At 37.9% G+C, this 23,143-nt stretch overlaps 1 protein-coding gene across 4 annotated transcripts in view; it reads left to right on the top strand.

Moving 5' to 3' along the window:
- The first annotated feature begins 1,335 nt into the window (after positions 1-1,335).
- Positions 1,336-23,143, top strand: part of bdnf (brain-derived neurotrophic factor) — a 32,779-nt gene continuing 10,971 nt past the window's right edge. Inside the window, exon 1 of one of the 4 annotated variants that reach the window (XM_052152959.1) lies at positions 1,336-1,433. In XM_052152959.1, the coding sequence (XP_052008919.1) occupies positions 1,389-1,433 (45 nt within the window). In that variant the 5' untranslated portion in view covers positions 1,336-1,388. Of the gene's footprint in view, positions 1,434-17,416; positions 17,464-18,529; positions 18,565-20,130; positions 20,310-23,143 lie in introns of those variants that run through there. The other 3 variants (XM_052152966.1, XM_052152992.1, XM_052152984.1) reach the window with 3 other exon arrangements.

The following is a 23,143-nucleotide window of genomic DNA, read 5'->3' as shown; positions in this document are numbered from 1 at the left end:
ACAATCATATAGTGAAAAACATATTTAATAGTATAAAAAAAGAAACTGCATGTTCTAACATGTTCTGAGGAAAATGTGATGAGTGCTGCTACTGAGTGGTTGCCAGCTGCTAAGCAGTTGCTAAGGTGTTCTCAGTGGTTTTTAGAGCATTGTTATGTGTATGTTAGGGTATTCTGGGTTGTTGCCCGAGATGTGGCTATCCAGTTGATATGGTGCTTTCAGTGGTTTTGGCACATTACTATGTAGTTGCTAGGATGTTCTGGGTGGTTGCATACTGGCCCAAATAAAAACAGCCCACACCCCCATGTCTCTGATATTCTGGTCTCCAGATATGGCTTGGGTCCTTCCTTTAATGTAAATCTATGGGATTTTTGTCTGTTTTATCACCTGTTAGGTGAAATTTCTAAATAAGATTGCTTAGAAAAGTAATTTGAGGTATCATTCATGTCCACAGCACAGTTACATGCTAAAGTTTAATACTTTGTCAAAATCAATATCGTGAGCAATAGTAATAGTGATGTTTGCCTTAACAAACACCACTAATCATAAAATCAGCAGCTGCAATGCATACTAGAAAAACATCCATCATCACAGACATCACATTGTCCAAAGCATGGTGATCGACTAATGCAACTTTTAGCCTTTTTTTTTTTTTCATCTGTTGTGTGCTGTGAACTATTCAGTTGTGTTGTGGCTTTATTCCCTTTGATTACTTTATTTTGTTGTATTGCACACCAGAGGGATATCGTGGTAGGACATTCACTCACTGAATTGTTCAGAGCAATTCTTGAGTGAACTCCTACTTATCCTAACATAAGCACCCCACCACCTCCATTATTTATGCCATTTACTCGTACTTTGGATACTTAAGTACATTTAATATCAACTACTTTAATACTTTTGCTTAGGTATTTTTTGTCATGCACTACATTCACATTTACCTCAGTCAATTTCCATAAAGGTATCTTTACTTTTAAGCATGATGATTGAATACTTTAGGTTGTGCAACACTGATCCCATTTGCTCTCCTTGTAATTGCAATTCTGTCTAGGAGAAACAATTGAGATATTAAGGATATTACGTTTTATTTTATTTATTTTTTACGGGCTGAGGGGTATCTATTATCGCTAAGTTTTTCATATGAAGGATTATGAAACAAGAATGTTTCAGCACACTAATTCACAACTTTCAGAGTGGAAAATATTCAAATAGATGGTATGGAAATCCTTGGATAAGCTAAGATTTGAAATGTAAAGCAGGGAACATGGGCGATTGACCCGCTCTCTAATGCTTACTGCAAGCTCCACCACTCAGACGAATTTTAAAATTCCTGGTGCAGGGAGAGAATCCGCGGATCTGGCTCGTTTTCTGAAATCAGACCTAGTCAAATGGGACCACTGGTCCAACACTACCTAGCAGCACACAGCATTAAGGTAAGTCCAAAGGAAATTAGCATGCTGGTGCAATATTATTTCCTTTAGAGCGCCCATCGAAATGCTACTTTACAGGTGCAGGTCATAAACATGCAGATAAGATGTACTCCTGGTAAATCTGAAGTATTTGGGTGAGAAGTAATTCCTGTTGAGAATAATGGCAATCTCCACATTCTGAATGCTCCGCATGTTGTTCGCCTTTCTACATAAAAGGTGTGTTGTCATAGGGCAAAGAGAGGCCAAGAACTGAGTGAAAACAATGCAGCTTCCATTCAAATATATTCAAACCAAGCTGCAGTAACACCACAATATCCCATCGCATGATGGCAGGCAATCGTATTCTGAGTATGGATCATCTGAAGGGCACAGACATAGTGTGTAGTTATGGTTACATATGGTGTGTGTGCATCTAATGAAGGTTGTTTCATAGGCTCTGGAGACCCTTTTGCTACAACACATGATTAAATGCTAGGTATTGAGAGAAGATGAGGTATTCAAACAAAGGCTTAATCATCCCCTTCTTGCTCCTGGTACCTTCTTATATAATTGTTATATTGTATTTTTTTTCTTCCTTTTTTTGCACTCCAAATTAAATTGTTGTTGGACTTTGTCCCCTACTTAACAGTTCAGTGGGTCAGTGAACAGGCTAAACTTCTGGAGCATTGATGTTGATGAGTCAGCTCCTGGTGACCTCCCTCTTATTGTGAGGACAACTAATGGCTGCCTATAGCGTTGCCATGGTATCCACACCACAGCATGGCTACAGCCTTATCCTGGGGGTGAAAATATTCTTAAGTTTGAAAGTGAAATGAAAAATAATCCAGAGGCTGGATTTGATTATTAGCGCGGACATCCTCTTGGAGTTGATATTCCACTGTATTGTTCTTCTTACCAATAGGAGTCATTAAGTTTCAACCCATTTTTGAGAAACTCAGTTGACTGAGACTCGTGTTGATTAGGTAACCCCTGGCATTAGAAACAAAGGACAAATGGCCATCCCTTAATGACAAGCTGAAATTTTTGAGGGTTTAACAATTCAATTACCTGCTCTCTTGCAAGAAGAGAAGGAGGAATGTACCAGAAAGAGAGGAAACGTGTTGACGCAAACATTCTTTTGTCTCTCTCTCTGTACTTTCTCTCACTCTCTCTCTCCCTCCTTTACCAAATATAGCTGTAGAATAATGAAAACAATATCCAGTTTATATCTGAAAGTTAGTAAGACACCCACTCTCATTTGCAGTGAGAGCAAATGACCCTGGAGATGAGTCATAACATCACTTTAAGGCTGTTTTATTCTCTCCTCACAAACACAGTGAAATCCAGCATGGCTCCAGTGCCCAGGTATCCTTATGAGAACCATGCAGCCGCAGAGCTCCAAGCCTCACAGTTCTTCCCCTCAATGCCCTTCCAAATCAAGCCTCCCTTTGAACATTTTCATTGAAAGGCAGCATATTACCCATGGGGAGTGAGATGAAGAGCCAGTGAGAAACTAGCACAGCTCCTCCACCTGAGTAGATCTAGCGTACATTAAGCCTCCGTCAGAAAACACCTGTGCATGTGCACATTCATGTGATTATCTAATCGGCCAATCGCATGGCAGCAGTGTAATGTATGAAATCATGCAGATACGGGTCAGGAGCTTCAGTTACTGTTCACATCAACCATCAGAATGGGGAAAGAGATTTGATCTCTGTGATTTCTTTGAGTATTTCCAAAACTGCTGATCTCCTGGGATTTTCACGCACAACAGTCTCTAGACTTTAATCAGAATGGTGCCAAAAACAAAAAAATGGATGGAAACGCCTTGTTAATGAAAGAAGTCAATGGAGAATGGCCAGACTTGTTTGAGCTGGTAACTCAGATAACAACTCTGTACAACTGTAGTGAGAAGAATAGCATCTCAGAATGAACAACAAGTCGAACCTTGAGGCTGATGGGCTACAAAAGCAGAAGACCACTTCAGGCACTTTAGTGGACCATAGGGTTCTCAGTGAGTGTATTTAGGTTTATGCTTGTGTACACACATAATTCTACTCCATGTCATATGACTGACATGTGTGATATTCATTGTATGTGTAAGCATACTATATGGGTACAATCTGTCAGACCACTCCCAACTATACAGCCCGAGGCTAAAAAGCTAAAGTGTTAACAGTCTCTGTCTTATCAGACTACATCAGCTTTGCTTAGTTTAAAAGAAGAAAAGAACTGGAGGCAGGTACAGGGGGCTGTTTGTAATTGGACCTGGTTTCTAGGAGTCTAAGAGGATTTCGATGCAGTAATATTATATGTCGGTCCCAGCTTGAGCCAGACAAAGGTGCGCAGCCAACCGCCAGAGCAGAGCATGTCATCTAAATAGAGCAGGCTTCTTTTTGCAGTTTATTACATCCAACTGCTTTGTGTTGGTTGAGTTTAGCTGGGAGGCGGCACAAAGGAGGCAGTTTGTTCATCCTCGACAAGCATGCTTTTATTTGCGGCAGCTCTTTGATGTATAGAGAGAGAAGCATTTGGAGGATGATATCCCTAACAGATCAACAGGGAAGAAATCCCACTCTTTTAGTATTGTCTTTATCAATTCCCAGCCTTTCAGCGACTACCACTTTTATTCACTTTAATGGCCTTACTTTAGACCATTGAGCTGGCTGTTTATTCTTATAGTGTCATGGGGAGAGCAGCATGTGTGTCTGTGTGTGTTTGATTGTATGCATACCAAATGTGAGAGAGGATAGACATGTTGGAAATTGCCATACAGTGTAGCAGAACCAAGCGGCATCACGCCAAGTGCACACATGTTTGCTCAGAAACTGACTTGAAGGCACACCTATTTTTAAAAAAAGAGGTAGAAATAACAAGCCTAGTCAACAATGTGGCTAATATGCCCTTACCAAGATATCTACTCTTAAAGGTGCACTGCCAATGATGACGTAACAAAATGTGCTCTCCGACAAATTGCATTATGATACATTGCAAATTATGTGTTGCTGTGACACCACTTAATCGTGAACAAAAACAATAGTTTAGCGGTTAATGAATGTAAGGATCCAGGTCTTTGCCTCACTTTTGTTTTAAGTAATTAATCATAGAGTTCTGTGAAATCCTGTCACTAACACTCATCATCAAATGAAATTGTCAAATGACAGATTCTTTTTTTGGAGTATTAATTATTTGTAATTTGTTCATTTGTCTTTCAAACTCTCACATCTTAATGAAATAAAAAGTCAAGAAACTTTTTACAAATTACCAACACATCAGACCAAATTCTGACTCAAATTGGCCTCTGACTCACCAGATGAATTAAAATTATGAACAAAGCAAGTGCATATGCACAGCATTCATGTCTCAGACCATATAAAAATAACAGCCTTTGATGTCTTGGCACCTAATGATTTCAACCTGATTTCTCTAATTGTCTGAAGTTTTGCTTGCCCTATTTGTCCTTTTTTCAAATACTTTTGTCGGGAGCACTATAAAGCATTGTTGATTATGGCTACATGAACAGCTCAATATTAGATGACTATGTGCTTCAAGATGCAAATACACAATGCCTCACTGCTGCTGGCCCTAACCTTTACTATTGAAGGCATGCAAATAGGACTAGTCAAATAAACTGCACCACATAACCTATGGGTGGGGGTAAACATAATGTAGGTTGTAGTCGTAATCCTTTTTGCCTTATACTGATATTGTGATGGGACAACTGTGCAGTATGTTTAATACCTAAATGTGTTAGAGTGAATTTAGTGGACTTTAGTTTTTATGATATTCATAACAAAATTAGTCACAATAATTCTGCTCTTTTGTGACTTAAGCAAGCTATATAAATAATGCATATATTTTGTGAATATTTTTTATGTTTGGAGTGCACACAACAGTGTTGTGTAAGTTTATGAGTATAAATGAATATGCTTTATTACAACTTAGCATTGCTCAGTTGATTTCCATAACTTGAAATCAACTGAGCTATAACACCGACAGCTATCATGTAATGCATGAGTATTAGTGTGTGTATATGTGTGTTCATGAAAGTGTGTTCTTATGTGTGTATATTTGCATATGCATAAAAGCATTCAAACATGCTTGTCTCTCTGAGTACAAATATGATGACTAAATCTCTCACATTTGATATATGTCAATTGTTCTACCAAATGAATGCTAATGCAGGGTGTAAAGACACCCCTTTGTAATAAACAGGTTGGGCTATTCCAAGGAAAACAAATCTTAATGTTATACTAATGTCATTTTAGAGAATTCTGTGCTTCCAACTTTGTTGCAACATTTGCAGCAATTAATGGCCAAATGTTCACAAGAGCATCAGTGAGGTCAGGCTGATGTTGGGCGATATAGGGCTCATAGTCAGCATTTCGGTTCATCTCAAAGGTGTTCAGTGGGGTTCATGTCTGGGATTTGTGCAAACCGGTCAATTTATTCAAAGGCAGTCCAGACTCAGTAAATAATTTATTTATTGATGTTGCTTTATGCATTGGGTTATTGTCATGCTGAAATAGAAAATGTAACTCCCAAAAACTGCTGCAGTAAAGAGGAAAGCACAGAATTCTCTAGAATGCCATTGTTAAGGGTAGCATTAAAATTTGTCCTCACAGAAAGAAGTTGCATAGCCAAACTTGTTAATTTAAAGGGGGTGTCCACATACTTTTAGCCAGGTAGTGCATCTCTGAAGGACAGAAAGAATGATAATTGAGAAGTAGAGAGTTCTAATTTACACCAGTCCTGTAACACACACGATAGAAAAATTGCCACAGGAGTGGCAAGGATACTGTAAAAATGTCAGGATAAAAGGACCAGCCTTAATGTTCCCTCCCCTCAATTAATTATTTTTAAATTTTAGCTACAGGACTGTTAGTCTCTCAGTTTATATCACTTATAGATATGTTTTCTTACAATTGCCAATAAGCTTCACAGGTGACTGTTAGTCATGCCATGTTTATATGTAAATTGTGTTGGTGTGCTACTAGCCAGAAGCTATTGCCTGCTAGAGAAATGGAAGTGTAGTGGTAATTCTGTCAGGAAGACTCGTACTAGAATTACACCATTCATTAAATTCAGGCATCTCATCCAATCATAATCCAGCATCTAGAGTCTTTCTGGTAAATGCTGATTTGATTGCTGACTGCTTTTCAGTTCAGCTTTAACCCTTAAATGTATGGGAATTTCACATAGCACTCTTACATATTCAGGTCTTTAGAGACCAGGCACATATATCTATCACAAATGGATCTGCAAAATTCCCAGATAGTGTCAAAAGACAATTATAAAATAATAGAATTACAAATATTTGTAAATATTTTGATGTTTTTTTTATATATATATATTAAAGAGAAAATGCAACCAATTAGGACAAATCTAGAACAGGATTCATTACTTTCACACTAAAGTCAACTGGCTGTCAAAAACATATTGTGCTACACATAACACATAAAATACACATACTGTAAGCTACACACAAGTATAGTTCTCAGGCACTTATTGAGTCATATTATATGTACAGCTTACATAATTTCAGTAGTACACCCAAATGACAATAGTCATATCATACTGTTCATGTGTTGTACTTACTATAGTTTACTTCCATGTTGTTTCTTCATCAAATAGCAATGTAAAATGTAAATCAACTCAATAACTGACACATCAGTGGCACCTTGAGTAAGAAATAGCATGTAAATACATATTAGTATTAGTTCACGCATATGGAATACTGATATTTCACTATATATATACATATATATATATATATATATATATATATATATATATATATATATATATATATATAGTATTAATTTGAATGAATATGAATTTAGTACTCATTTATCTTGCTATAAACAAAGAAATAGATAGATAACAGAAATAAAAAAACAACAACACTCTACTCTTACATATCTAGGGTCTCTACTGACCCTATTGACCTGTTTCAGTGATGTCCCTTTTTCCCCACAGCTGCCATATTTGTGACCATCAACGGGAGAAAACAATGGCAGTGAATGAAAATGACCCGTAAAACGATCTCAAGAAATACATAAAAAAATGCTTTTTATCCATGCAATTTCCCAGGAAAGGTGTTTACAGGTCTAAGATCAAGATAAATGTTGCCAAATTTGACTTTCGCTTACTTTAAATACATTTTAACCATGATTTACCTCCATATGCCGGCGAGTCTGATGTGTGACTGGCGAGTGCTCACACCTACCGGTACATCACTGTGAATATCTCTCATTCAGAAGTTCAAAATGTTTTCTTTTGTGTTGCTTTCTGTTCTGATTTGGTCAAAATATAACAAAAAGTTATTATGATATAAGAGCTGCTTTTAACTCATAAAGAATAACTTTAGAAGAACACAGAAAGCAACCGAGGCATATTAATGAATAAGACAAATATGTTTACATTGTAGTCTGGTGGTGTGAATTAAGTCTGTGCTTCATGATCTTATTGTGTGTTGTTTATTGACTTACATTAGTATATGCACATTAAATATGTACTAAATATTCATATTATAGTGCATTTTATTTATTACAATGTAAAACTTCATTGAAAGAAAATTTACATTTTGGCTCTGGTAAATACAGCAGTATCACCTTTTCAAGATATATATATAAATAGAAACAAAATTCCCACTGTGCGGCACATTGAAGATATATGGAATTTTGGTCACAAACATGGTGGTGTGGTCATTCAGTGATGTCACATGAAACATGGTTAATAAACTTTTGGTCTAATAAAACTTTTTGGTGTGTGTGTGTGTGTGTGTGTGTGTGTGTGTGTGTGTGTGTGTGTGTGTGTGTGTGTGTGTGATCAGAAATCTATGGGTAACCATTGATAACAAACTAAATTTCACAGACCACATCTCACTCTACAATATCAGGAACATAAGACCCTTCTTATCTGAACATGCCACACAACTGCTTGTTCAGTCACTTGTCATAACTAGACTGAACTACTGTAATGCTCTCATTGCAGGCCTCCCTGCATGTGCAATTAGACCTCTGCAAATGATCCAGAATGCAGCAGCACGTCTGGTCTTTAATGAACCGAAGTGAGCACATGTTACACCACTCCTTGTCTCTCTCCACTGGCTACCGGTTGATGCACGTATCAAATTCAAGGCTCTGATGCTGGCATACAGAACAGTCACTGGGTCTGCTCCAATATACCTAAATTCATTTCTGCAGAGCTACACACCCACTAGAAGCCTGCGGTTGGCTAAGGAACATCGACTTGTTGCACCAAAACACTTTCTCGGACTTTCAGCTTCATCATACCATGTTGGCGGAATGACCTCCCCAACTCCCTCCATGAAGCAGACTCACTCTCTGTCTTCAAAAAATTACTTAAAATGCATATTTTCCAAGAGCACTTAACTAGTCAAATAATAAATAAATACAAATTGCACTTGTATATGTTTTGAAAACTATCTTTTGTACCACTGTCTCCTTAAGATGATTTGCTTATATTTTCCTCTTTTGTAAGTCGCTTTGGATAAAAGCATCTGCCACATGAATAAATGTAAATGTAAATGTGTGTTACACTATTTATAAGAGAGAAATCTTAAAAAGGTGTGGGCACAACTCCAAAATATGGATGAGGAACAGGGGTTGGAAAAAAGTCCCGGGTCACAAAAGACTCTAGGTATGTTTGTAAGGGTTAATACAATTACTTTTCTTTCCATCTTAAAGAATTAAATAAATTAGTTATGCTATCTGACAATGAGTCATTTCTAGATGTGTAAGATGTGGTGGAGATAATGCACATATGTGACCTGCTCAATAATTTGTAGTCACTTTGGCTCAGAAACATGTTTTAATTTTTGGGCACTTAATTAAAAAGGCAAGTCTCAGCCAAAATGCATTATTATATCTCACAACATTTGGAGTAGAAACAATTCAAAATGTTTTTCTGTGTCAAAGTGACCCAAAATTATAGAGCAGTTCACATATTCAAAATCATAAATCTCATTATTCACAAAGCATAACATATGACAAAAACTTTATGTGAAAAAAGACTGTTGACTGAAGTCCACTGCAGTCACTCAGACATTTTACTCAGACTTGTAGTCATCTCAAGATTGACATCATCGGTTGTACGATGTCTCACTGTATGATGGCTCATTATAATATACCGATCCACCTCCTTGTGTGATTCAGTCATTGGCACTTTATTGACATAAAGAGGTAAGATTTGCTATTGGAGGATACCAGTGTGAGTACAAATTCAAAGATCTTTAACCACTAGGCAACATCACTAACACATGTTGTTGCACACAGCATGTAAGACAATATAAGGGGGAGTTAACGCACACACACACACACAACTTGTTTAGATGTGTCCTTTTACCCTGTCTACATGAAAATAGCATATTTCTGTATATTGCATATGAATGTACCTTAAGCATTCTAATGGTTTTCTATATCAGAGTTAATGAAGAAGTTTGAGAGCAATTGAGAGCAGAGAGGATGAACAATAGATATCCCCTCAGCTATACAAGAGATGGGATCCATCCTTCCACCAACACATGCACACACCCACTGCTGAGGGTTATTTTTACTGCCAGGTACCATGTAAGTTGTGACGTACAAGCCCCATTACTGATATTTATGGAACACAAATTGATACAGAGAAATGATACAGCATTCCCCGAGGACCCATCCACTCTTAATAGTGGTCGGTAAATGGAGTGAAGAAGGAGGCTCAAAAATGCTGATGGTGCAATTCTTTTGGCTGCCATACACTTCAGTTCTCATAATGATTTTTGAGACTGAAATGTAATTAGAAATGACAAACAAGCAAGCTCAGGAGGCCTGCATAAAGACAACAACACAAGCCATGTGTTCATAGAAAATACAAAGTAGTCAGAAATTAACTTTTTTATTTATGGGTGATATTTGCTCCTGAAATTGATTATCATGGACATTTTACCTTTGTACAGGGCATATTATTCTAACATACTGTATAACACAGTGTGCTATTCATTTATGCAAAACACTTCCACTGACATAGACAAATGGCATTTTTGCCCCGAGCCCTGATTAATTTCTGACCCTGATACAAATATTGTTTTTTGCATTGTATATATTTCTTTTAGAGAAACATACTATTAAGTTTTAGGCTTGTACAGAATTGAAAGAGAATTCCATTCTGATTTTCTATGAACATTTTTGAAGAGAAAACAACATCCATTGAAATAGAAATTATTATTCTGACCCAATGAAATAATAATGCAGAGTAAATGATGACATTTGATGACATGATAACAAAACAAAAATGTTCCTTTAGGCTAAGTAATGGAATGCTCTGAAATGTGTATAATACGGCACCAGAGAGATATTTAAAATACATACCAATGGTGACGTATTGGTGGTACAGGCAAAGTCGCTCCAATGACATTTCGTTATGAGAGTGTGCTAGTCATTCACTCACCCTCATGTTGTTCCTCATGTATGTCAGACCTATCGTGGCTTTGTGTGAGGAACAGATCCAAATTTGAGTCTTTATTCAATGAGCAGCACTCAAATCTAGACTCGCAATCGTTTAAAAAACAAGTAGCATTAAATCAGCTTTGATGTCAGTGATATCAAATGCCATTGGCTCTCACATGTCTTGTGATTGATTGCGACATTAGAATGTTTAGATGTGACATTTTTGACTGAGATGTGACTGACTTCACGGAGAGGAAGATTTTCAGCCATTGAAACGTGTAACTTCCAAGGACTTTGAATGCAGCCTGGGTCATTTTTAATACTTTTATTGTGCTTTCTATCATTTTTTGGGATAAGTTACTCAGAATCAGAATGAGGTTTATTGCCAAGTATGCTTACACATACAAGGAATTTGTCTTGGTGACAGAAGCTTCCATTGCACAAACAATACAACAACAAGACTGAAAATAATGAAGAAAAATAGAATTAAAATAAAAAGTGAACAGAGAATTTAAGTACAGTATATAAAGAAATACACAATAACACTATAGACAGACAGACAGGCAGGAAGGCAGGCAGACAGACAGACAGACAGACAGGTAGGTAGGTAGGTAGGTAGGTAGGTAGGTAGGTAGGTAGGTACGTAGGTAGGTAGGTAGGTAGGTACGTAGGTAGATAGATAGATAGATAGATAGATAGATAGATAGATAGATAGATAGATAGATAGATAGATAGATAGATAGATAGATAGATAGATAGATAGATAGATAGATAGATAGATAGATAGATAGATAGATAGATAGATAGATAGATAGATGCAAGAGAATGTATGGCAGAAACATATGGTATGTTGGATACATATAAATAGACTAAGCTGTGTATTGCACATATTGCTCAATGGGGCGGTTTTAACTGTTCATGAGATGGATAGCCTGAGGTAAAGAACTGTTCTTTCGCCTGATGGTTCTCTTGCTCAGAGCTCTGTTGCACTGTCCAGAAGGCAACAGTTAAAAAAAGGTAGTGGGCTGAGTGAGTGGTGTCCAGAGTGATTTTTCCAGCCCTTCCTCAATCTAGAAGTGTACAGTTCTTGAAGGGAGGGCAGGGGGCAACCAATAATCCTCTCAGCAGTCCGAAGTGTCCATTGTAGTCTTCTGATGTCCAATTTCGTAGCTGCAGCAAACCAGACATTTACTGATGTGCAGAGGACAGACTCAATGACTGCTGAGTAGAACTGTATCAGCAGTGCCTGTGGCAGGTTGAATTTCCTCAACTGGCTAAGGAAGTACAACCTCTGCTGGGCCTTTTTAAACAAAGGAGTCAATGTGGGTCTCCCACTTCAGGTCCTGTGAGATGGTAGTGCCCAGGAACCTGAATGACTCCACTGCTGCCACAGTACTGTTTAGAGAGCAGGGTCAATGTTGATTTGTTCCTCCTAAAGTCCATAATCATCTCTACTGTTTTGAGCTAGTTCAGCTCCAGGTTGTTTTGACTGCACAAGTGAGTCAGCAGTTCTACCTCCCTTCTGTATACAGACTCATCATCATCCTGGATGAGGCCGATGAAAGTAGTGTCATCTGCAATTTCAGGAGTTTAACAGAGGGGTCATTGGTGGTGCAGTAATTGGTATACAAGCAGAAGAGTAGTGGGGAGAGCACACATCCCTGGGGGCACCAGTGCTGATTGTACATGCGCTGGAAGTGAATTTTCCTTGTCTCACTAGCTGCTGCCTGTCCGTCAGAAAGATGGTATCCACTGACAGATAGACATGGGAACAGAGAGTTGGTGTAATTTAATCTGGAAAATAGCTGGGATGATGGTGTTAAAAGCCAAACTGAAGTCCAACTGAAGTCCACAAAAAGGATCCTTGAATATGTCTCTGGTCTGTCAAGATGTTGCAGGATATGATGCAATCCCATGTTGACTGCATCATTCATAGACCTGTTTGCTCGATAAGCAAATTGAAGGGTATCTAGATAGGGTCCAGTGAAGGCCTTCAGGTGGGCCACCTCCAGTCTCTCAAATGATTTCATGATCACAGACGTCAGAGGGATTGGTCTGTAGCCATTAAGTCCTGTGATTTTGGGTTTCTTTGGGACAGGAATGATGATGGAGCATTTGAAGCAGCATGGAACTTCACACTGCTCCAGCAATCTATTGAAGATCAGTGTGAAGATGGGGGCCAGCTGGTTAGCACAGGATTTTAGACAAGTTAGTGAAACACTACCTGGGCCCTGTGCTTTCCTTGCCTTTTTTTTCCAGAAGACACGGCACACCTCCTCTCCACAGATCTTTAGTGCAGGTAGAGTGGCAGGAGGGGGGAGGAGGGGGTTGCAGGATGTGTTGATGTTTGTGTGAGGTGAAGGTGAAGGTGAATGTCAGAGCGGGTGTTGGGTGAGACTGGGCCTTTTAAATCTACAAATCTGCTTGTTACATAATTTATATTGTTGAGAAGTGGTTAGGTTAAGGTGTAGGGTTGGGGTTTTGTGCACAAAAATATCTATATAATAGTGTAATGTAACTCAAATTATTGTGATTAAATTTAGCTGTCTGTAATATGTTTATAATTGTTTATAACTGGTAAGGTTTAAGAATGGGATTGAGTTAGGGAAGTGGTTCCCAAACTGTTTTCCTTGAAGCCTTCCCTTCTTACATATAAGAAAGTCCTTTTTGAAACTTGACAGCCATGGTCACTGTGCACTCTTGATTTTTGGAAAAGAGAAACATGTAAATTTTTAATGCATGTACAAAATGTCTCCTTTTATGCTTCAATAAAAAAATAACAGCACATGATGGAAAAATGCCTGAATTTTAATTTCTGAGAGAAGCATTCCTTTAATATAAGACACCAGTGGCAGTCCGTCAGAGGAGGCAAGGGAGGCTTTGCGTTGATCATACGTTAATTTTCAATACATTTATCAAAATGTATTTATTAATCAATGTACCAATGTGCCTTAAATGCATTTTAGGTTAAATTTGTATTTGTATTATTTTCCTTAGGTGGCAGCGCAGGTGAGTTTGAACCAATCAGAAAAAAAATTATCATTATACCGTGTAATTTTCTTCTGTCCAGAATGCGTCTGAAAAAGGCAAAAGAGAAAAAAATAAAATGTGTCTCATTCAGCATAAAAAAACAATCACTGTCAGAGGTAACCTTTTTAAGCCAATTCGTTTTCGGTATCAATTTAGTGTGTCACCAAGACTTCTTATGTTTAATACAACAGATGAAGACTTTAAAGTTACTCACAATTTCAAAGTAATCCAAATTATTATAGTATCTAAAAGTGAAAGACTGAATGACAGGGCCATATATAAAATTGCCACAATGAAGGAGTAGATGATATTACTCATCTACACATAGGTTATCAGATGTTAGAACCAACTGCAAACATGTATTGGTTTTATCAATATTGAATTATATGTCCTTCCTGGAATATTCCATCATGGATTGCTGATTTGGTAAAAATGCTACATAAAAGTGCATTCTGTTGAGGTCCTATCAAGACAAATCATCAGGACATGCTTTTATTGTAAAAAAAAAAAAAAAAGTATCTAAATGATATCACAACATTTTTTTTTTACAAAAACTTTGTATCACACAAGAAAGCTTATTACATGTTATTACCATGTTATGACTATGTTATAAGTTATTAACAGCTCCTAGAGTTCCTTATTTCTTTGTTCTTTTTAACTTTTATTTGTTTTATCTATGTCTTGTTTGTATTCAATTCAGTATTAATGGTGGTGTTGCTTATATGTGAAATAAATGTCTGTGTTTCAGGTGCTTGAGTTTACAGGCAAACCAAAAGAATGAGGTCGGATGAGAACCGGAAGGATGAGTGTAGTCTTAGTTAGGAGAAGGTGGAGGTGGTCAATCTGACCTATAGTTTGAGGTTCTGAGTATCTCGGTTTAGGATGTATGGGGGAGGGCAGAGGTGGTGCAGAGGGCCGAGTGTGAGTCATCCAGGGAGCCTGTGAAAATTGTGGGAGCGTTGAAAGAACGGAGGAGAGGACAGGACATTGTGGAGTGATGAAGTGATGCAGCTATGAGAAAAAGGAGAGGAAGTGACGACAGGTTAATATAAAAAGGCTCCGGATGCTGTGTTTAGAAATTGAATGGGTCATTAATGTTGTCTTTTATACTTTTCAAAGAATGAAACAGTATTTTACCAACTTCAATGCCCCTTTCCCTAAGCAACACAGTCCTCCTTTGTCCGTCATGGCAGTCTTCATTTGAAAAACCTATACACTAAAAACGTATATACATGGATAATAACTACTCGGAAGCTTTCCCAAGATGCACGCCCAGTGGACTGACTTGCCTTGAAAGGGTCTTGGATTGTACTCACCAAAACTCACTACAGTGTTGAGCGATTTCTTCTTTAAGAAATTTCTCCAATAATATCATACTCATTAGTGTATCCTGACAGTCGATCTTCATCTGAACATTAAGAACTATGCATTACTCTGCAGTTAACCAAGACCTGCAATTGCAAAATCAGTAACAGAGAGCAAAATATGTGGCAGAAAATATAGAATAGAAATTAATCCATCAAATGTGCCAAAATTTAAAAACAAAAAAACTAACTCAAAGCATGTAATATAAACGGAAAAGTATTGTTGTTGTTTTCCAAATGGATTTGCTTCAAAGACAAGGCTATGTGTTAAGAGAATAACTTAAGCTCATCATAATTAATTGAATGTTCATATAAGTAAGTTTAGTTTATTTTTGTATTATAATTTTTTTAAGCAAACCCCAAGACAAGAAACAGAGCCAGCATCTTTACATTCAGTTCTTGTCCATATAAGAGGGTATTCATTTCCAGGTACATTCTGTCATAATTTACTTCTTACTAACAGATTAGATATGTAGTTGCGTACTGCTGTTTGTTATGTTTATAGTTACTTACAGTGCATATAGCATTTGTCCATTTATATACAGGGCATTGTATATAAATGGACAAATTAATGTGCGTTGTTTAGAAACTATTATTATGAACTTGTTGAATCAAAAGAGCAGCTTAAACGTATTAGTCATAGAACACAATGTGTGTTACAATATTAATTGCAAAATAAGTTTATATGAGCATGGCTGGGGTCAGGTGTCTGTCCACAGATCTTTTTCTCTTTTGAACACTTTTTGACGATTTTCTTTCCTCATGTGTGTGTGTGTGTGTGTGTGTGTGTGAGCGTGTATTTATCACTTTGTGGGGACCAAATGTCCCCATAAGGCTAGAAAAAACCCGAAATTTTTGACGTAGTGGGGACATTTTGTCGGTCCCCATGAGGAAAACAGCTTATAAATCATACTAAATTATGTTTTTTGAAAATGTAAAAATGCAGAAAGTTTTCTGTGAGGGTTAGGTTTAGGGGTAGGGTTAGGTTTAGGGGATAGAATATAAAGTTTGTACAGTATAAAAACCATTATGTCTATGGAAAGTCCCCATAAAACATGGAAACACAACATGTGTGTGTGTGTGTGTGTGTGTGTGTGTGTGTGTGTGTGTGTGTGTGTGTGTGTGTGCGCGCGTGTGTGTGTGTTTCCTAAGCATACTGTTTACTATTGCTCTGAGTTATATATAAAATACATTTCTTTTACAACTCCCTCCAGCTCGAGTGAATCTTGGCTCATATGTGGGTAAATACCACCTATTACTCATGATACTTTACAGCACATTTGTAGGACACATGCAAGCATAGCGCCTCGTCACTGCATAACAATTAGATGTCTGAGTGTTCACCGCGCAACTGATGGAATTTTACTGATAACAGACAACGTTCCTACTTGGATTTCGTGACTTCGAATTCGTTCTTTATGCCAATACATTGTCATTTCTTTAAGTTGGCAGCGTGCCTCAAGACTGACGAGGATTCACCTTTTCTCTAGTTCGATAGTACATAACGAAGCTAAAAGTGTATTGCACAGATGTAAGTATGGTACTTGCAATCATTTTCCTCTGTTAGGTTTTCAATGCCCTAGCTTTGCTGCAGCAACAAGTCTCCCGAGAACTTAGTGCTACTTGGCAGAAAATGAGATTGTGGAATTTGATTGTACCTGACTAAGGTCTCCTTCAGCTGAGAAAACGTTCAGATTGAAAATGTCGTGAACTGTACCGGCTTCGCTTATTGATGACATACTACGCGCAATGAATCATAAGGTGCCCACTGATAAATTGGACGCGTAACTTTTCATATGGGCATTCATGTTTCACTCAACGTCTAGGAGTGAGATTTGCTGTAGTTACTGGTCAGTTCAGTTCCCACCTAAACTTGACGCCTTCGCCCATTTCAATCACGTAAGAGCACTAAAAGCGATTCTCTCTGAGCGAGGGCATTGCGTAAATCTGTAAAGGGTTTTTCGGTAAATCGCGACTGGTTGCTATTTGTCCTTTCGGCACAGTCACACAAGGTGTTACAGAGTTTAAGCACGCGGATATTGCAAAGGGTTATTAGATTCATAAGTCACCCAAGTGGTGGGCGATCTTCTGAGCACGGCAGAAGTTCTCATATGATGACTTCAAACAAGACACATTACCAACCAGCATCTGTTGGAGTGTGTGGATATTAAGACACTTCTATCTCCAGGACAGCATAGGGGAAATATGGTAAGTAGTATAGAAATATTATACTTAACGGAATAATTACTCCAAATGGCATGGCTTGTGTTTACACTGGTAATGAAAAGAATATATTTGGATGTCCGACATATAAGAGTGGTCTCGTGCTTATGCACCCTAAGGCTGAAGGCTACTTAAATGAGCGTTCAGTGTTGCGAACAAGAATGTAAAACTTTGTAATTGTGCTGTTTTCTGTGATTCGTAGATGGAGAAAAAAATCTGAGCAAAGCAAACGCCGGCACACATATAGCAGTAGAGAATATACATTAATTAGGGGTTTGTTTTCCTTGCGCTCTGTGCCAAACAGCACTTTGATGACAATCGAGCTTTTAGCTACTCTTTATACTAAATGTGATTGTTTCCAAGTCATTGAAAAAGCAACATGTGTACATGTCCATCTGCCCTGCAGGACTAAAGCAGAGCACCAGTACGCTTTACGGAGTGAAACCTCTTACTGTGTGATTTGAGGACATGTTCCAAGCCTTTTGGGGGGACTACTCTTTAGAGGGTTATGACTGACTTTTCAAATTAACGATTCTTTTGTTAAGAAAAGGACCAGCCAACATGTGATCAAATATTAACAGAACGAGCTTGGTAAGGATATATTCACGTGACAAGGCGTGGGGAAGGAATAGAGTAATGCAATATCAAGTGGCACTTAACGAAAGTATAGATTTTTGCCTTAAAGTAACCTTAGCTGTGCTATGATTTCAGCACTTCGGACAGAGGCACCTGAGTCGTTGAACGCTGCGGACTAACACGGAGTGGACATCGCCTTCTGTGTTTTGCAGTTCTTTTGCCAAAGCTAGGGAATTGTTTCACTTTTTTTCCTTCTTTCTTCGCTTTCGGTTGGAGACCAGTGAAAAAATCAAACAAACGCGAGGAAAAAGAACCAGTCAATAGTGGGGCTGCTTACTTGGCGCTTGGAGTTTTGTCGCCACTTAGAGCATGTGAAAGTTGAAATCTTAGAGCTGCTGTAGGGTGCACGTACTTTGCAAGCTCCACTTGGTGCACAGCGTTAACTTTGGGAAATGCAAGTGTTGGTCTCGGAGATCTAACCACTGATAGTGGTTGTCAGCTCTTTAAAAGGTAAGATCTGTTTGTGTTACTATCCACTTTGTAGCATCCCTTCTTGGGGAAATGTCTGACTTTCATACAGGGACGTCGTGTGTCTTTACCTATTTTAAGTTTGATTAGTGGTTACGGTTGGAATAAATGTTATGCTGCCAGGAATAGTCTTAGTGATGGCAGAGAGAGGACATTGAGTCGTGAGGGAAATTATAAACTTCCGTTTCAATTTTTGTTTATGTTTTTGCCTCTAGGCTTCTTTACTTGTATGGTTTTACTCTAGGGCTACTGCAGAAAAATTACGATCACAAAGTTGTTTATTTACAAGCACAACTCCGTCCCTCATTCATAGAAATGTAATAATGTAGATATTTGCATGTCACACAATTCATCCTTATATTAAAGTGTGGTCCACATTTAACAATCAGGCTATTTTATATGTGCTGTAATTCACAGCGCCGAACAAAACATGTGCATGTATGTGCGTAAACAGCTGACTTTCCGTCCTTACCATAATCGAATGCTTTGAGGGATTCCTTTTGTCATAAATGCGCATTTGTAGCACATTTTTTATTTGGCTGCAGAATAACAGAATAATTATAGTATGAGCGAAAAAAAGATGGTTGCGATCTATCTATCTATCTATCTATCTATCTATCTATCTATCTATCTATCTATCTATCTATCTATCTATCTATCTATCTATCTATCTATCTATCTATCTATCTATCTATCTATCTATCTATCCCTGTCATTATCATCTTGTTTTCTTGTAAACTAAATGTTGTTTTCGTTAGTATGGCGGGATTCTTTTTTCGTTGTATCGATCCTAACGTGTAATCGTGTCTGTAGCATCTCCGCACTTCGTCAAGGTGGACATATTGCTAGTGTTTTTTTTTTTTTTTTTTGTTTCTACTACGGACCGCTTCTCCGTTTCATTCATCCCGAGATTTCCACTCCTCTCCTCCAGCACCACCTGCTCAGCTCGCTCCCCGACGCACAGGTCTGTCTGTGCACACGCAGAACAGTTGGGAACCACTTAGAGCTAAAAGCTTTCGCTACAGATAACATATCACGTTAAAGTAGTTTAAATTGCCTCGACAAAAATAGCCCGAGGGCCAAAACATTGTGTGTGTGTGTGTGTGTGTGTGTGTGTGTGTGTGTGTGTGTGTGTGTGTGTGTGTGTGTGTGTGTGTGTGTGTGTGTGTGTGTGTGTGTGTGTGTGTGTGTGTCTGTCTGTCTGTCCGTGTTCATATAAATATATTTCCAGTTAAAGTGAATAAGAATTTGGATAGGCGTGGTCAGATTTTGTCAATTGTTCTGGGTGAGATGGAGCCACCGATAAGATTGCCTGATAAGGAAATGGCTGAGAGGTTTCACGCGTATTGTGGAGAGAGCTGAAGAAAAGCTGTGCAAGACTGAGACAAAACTAGGACAGTCAGCGCTTTATGAGAGCATTTCGCTGATGATTTTATGACTTTTATGCCGACTAAGTTTAGGAATTCGTCTCAGTTTCTGGGGGGGATGAGCGGAGGATATTGGCTACGATCGCTTTTTTTCTTCGAATCCAAGAATCCGATTAAAGGGTGAAGCGATTGAATGAAAAACAGACAGATATCAAAGCCCACGGGCGCTCTCAGCACTGCGTTAATCAAGAGTCTATCAGGCGGAATGCATTCAATGTGTCATTTAGCTGCTTTTAAACGATTTTTATCACCGTTTCTCTTTGTCCTGCTGCGTTAGCTTCATTCAGCACTGCTAAATCGGTAATTTCTCTATTAAACATTTTCTTATTTTCATAATCGTGCAAAATATGTTATCGAGGAAATCTCTGTCATTACAAAACAATGTAGCCTATATAACTAATTGTTTTTTTAAACTGACAAAAAATCAAGTGGGACAGTCAGCATAAGCTTTTTAGTCGCACTTGATAGATTCACTTGATTTTATTATCCGTGTGTTGTGTCGTTTTAATCTTCATAATAGTCTTGTCATTATTGGGCACATATTATGGACATTCTAAACATTATTAATATGCAGTTGTCATAAACGCAAATACTTATTTAATTTTTTAGTTCTGTGTTTTCTGAAATTATCCCTGACAAATAATCCAGTGGTGAATGACTGAATAATTATGCATCAACGTAGGCTATTAGATTTATATTGTTGTTGTTGTTGTTGTTGTTATTATTATTTCGCCTCTACCGGAGTGGATCGTTCTTATTAAACAATAACTGGTTTGCAATTCCTTACATATCTATCTACGCTGCTCAGAGTCATGTTTTCTTTTAATAAATGTGTGTGTATATATATATATATATTTGAAAACATATATATATATATATATATATATATATATATATATATATATATATATATATATATATATATATATATATATATATATATATTGTTGTTGATGAGAGGGATAGAGATGTGGTTGGTGGTGTGGGTGTGGGCATGCGGGGGGAGGGGGAATAGAGACGGATGCGGGGAGGGTGGGGGTGCTGGGGGATGGCACGACACACTTTGTATGTACGGAGGGTTTTTTATAGAACTTTCTGCAATGTACGTCATCGGATCAGTCCATAAATGGGGTTGTGTTATCTAGCTGAGAATCTCCCTCTCCGCCCCCTCCCCTCTGCTCCCTGATAGCTGCAGAGGGTGGGCGTCAATAACAAATCTGAGCTTGGTAGGTTTCAATCCAAATATCAAATAATGTTATTGTGGCGCTATATGTTTATAGTTTAATTGGCGTTTCATTCAGCCACGGTGACTTGCTGCCATGGATGATCACTGGGATATTTATAACCCAAATATGAAAGTTGTTTTGCATACGGGTCCGGCTTTCTTAATGAACTTTCATAGAGATGCCGACTTATTGCGTGCTGCTTTCCTCGCGGGAAGAATTTATTATACTGAATATGCAGAGTTCCTTTGGGAAATAAAGGCTGATGCGTGTCACAGTTGTAGAAAAGATCGATTTTTCCTTTCTTTTCTAAAGATACCTTGCATTATAAATACAGCAAAATTTTGCGAAAATAAAATGGCAACAACAATAAATGTAACAATAAATATTCTAATAATCATTGCCATATTATGATTTAACAATATGTCTTTGGTCATGATATGAATAATTTAGTCATCTAAATAGCCTAGTGCTGCACCAAAAATATTATCATAATCAAAACGGACGTTTTTATTGAATATTTGCTTTGTCGATAAGGTTATTGACCATTATTAAGACAATAAATGTATGGGCACCTCCAAAAGCGGGTTTTTTGCGCAAGAAAACAAAGAAGGGCTTAAGGCATTGGGTGCGCGCTTAATACTAAGCTAGAGCGCTAATTGCTCTGGATATATATATATATATATATATATATATATATATATATATATATATATATATATATATATATATATAACTAGGCATTTTGAAAATAATATGCTATTTGTGGGGGCTGTGAACCCATTGCATAGGTTTCTCTTTTGATTTTCATGTATTGTTTGTGTAAAAAGTTAACTGTGTATTTGTGTAGGGTCTATTATATTTTTGACCTACAGCATTCAAGTTCAAAGGGGCTGTTGGAATGTGTATGAGCATTGTTAGTTGTCCACCCACTTGTGTTCTTTACTCACTTGCATAAAATGCGGCACTTGCCTCTCTGAATGTGAATAGCTAGTGCCTGGCAACTAAGGCTCCATCAAGGAATCCTCAAACTATTTGCCAGATGCTTGGGTATGTATGCAGGACTTCTCTTATTTGCCGCTGTGGATGTTGGCAGAATGGCATCCAGACTGTTTGTGTTCTGACTTTGATATACTTGCATACAGGCTCTTTTTCCTTATTTAAATGTGTAAAATTTCTTTGTGGTCATTTGGACTTCTGTTTTACCTGTTTTTTAGAACAGCAATTGTCATGCCCTGTGCTTGGATACTTGAGTCAGCTGATTTTGGAAGTCTTAAATTTCTCACCTTCTTTGACGATGAATAAAGTAATCTGTACCATTTTGAGCTCAAATAAAAATTATTTGGAGATGCAGTTCTTTTTGTGCAAAAAAATAGAGACCTATGGTGGTGCATGACAAGAACAGTCTACCTAATTATGTAAATATACTCACCCTTGACACATAAGGGTTTGTTGGGCAAGCAAAAGGCTAGATTACCAGAGGATGTGTGTACAAAGGGATAAAGTGCAGTAGAGGGCTTATACCCTACGGATACATTACCAGTGTAGCTGGTGTGTGCTGCAAGGGATAGATTACAGTTACGTGGATAGTATAGCTCATTGTGTCTATGTGCTAAAATGGATATCTTTGTGTGTACCAATAGTGTAGCTGCTATAAGTCAAGACTTTGAGATCTTAATCATACACAGCTGGATGCTGCTGACCACCATCAGCACTTTATTGATAACAGAGACCTGTTGCAGCTTGCTGCTGGAGAGATGAGTGCTGCGCAATTCTTCAGTGCAAAGAATGGGTCTTAGATGATAGACGGTGATGTGAGTCACACAAAGCATTGCCCAGGCTCCCTTCCCTACAGACGCTGAGCCAAAGAAAAAGAAACACAGGCACCAAGGAATGGGCAACCTGGCTGTT

The sequence above is a fragment of the Xyrauchen texanus genome, chromosome 2, assembly GCF_025860055.1.
Source record: "Xyrauchen texanus isolate HMW12.3.18 chromosome 2, RBS_HiC_50CHRs, whole genome shotgun sequence".
NCBI lineage: Eukaryota > Metazoa > Chordata > Actinopteri > Cypriniformes > Catostomidae > Xyrauchen > Xyrauchen texanus.
This window is presented reverse-complemented; position numbering and strand designations above follow the sequence as displayed.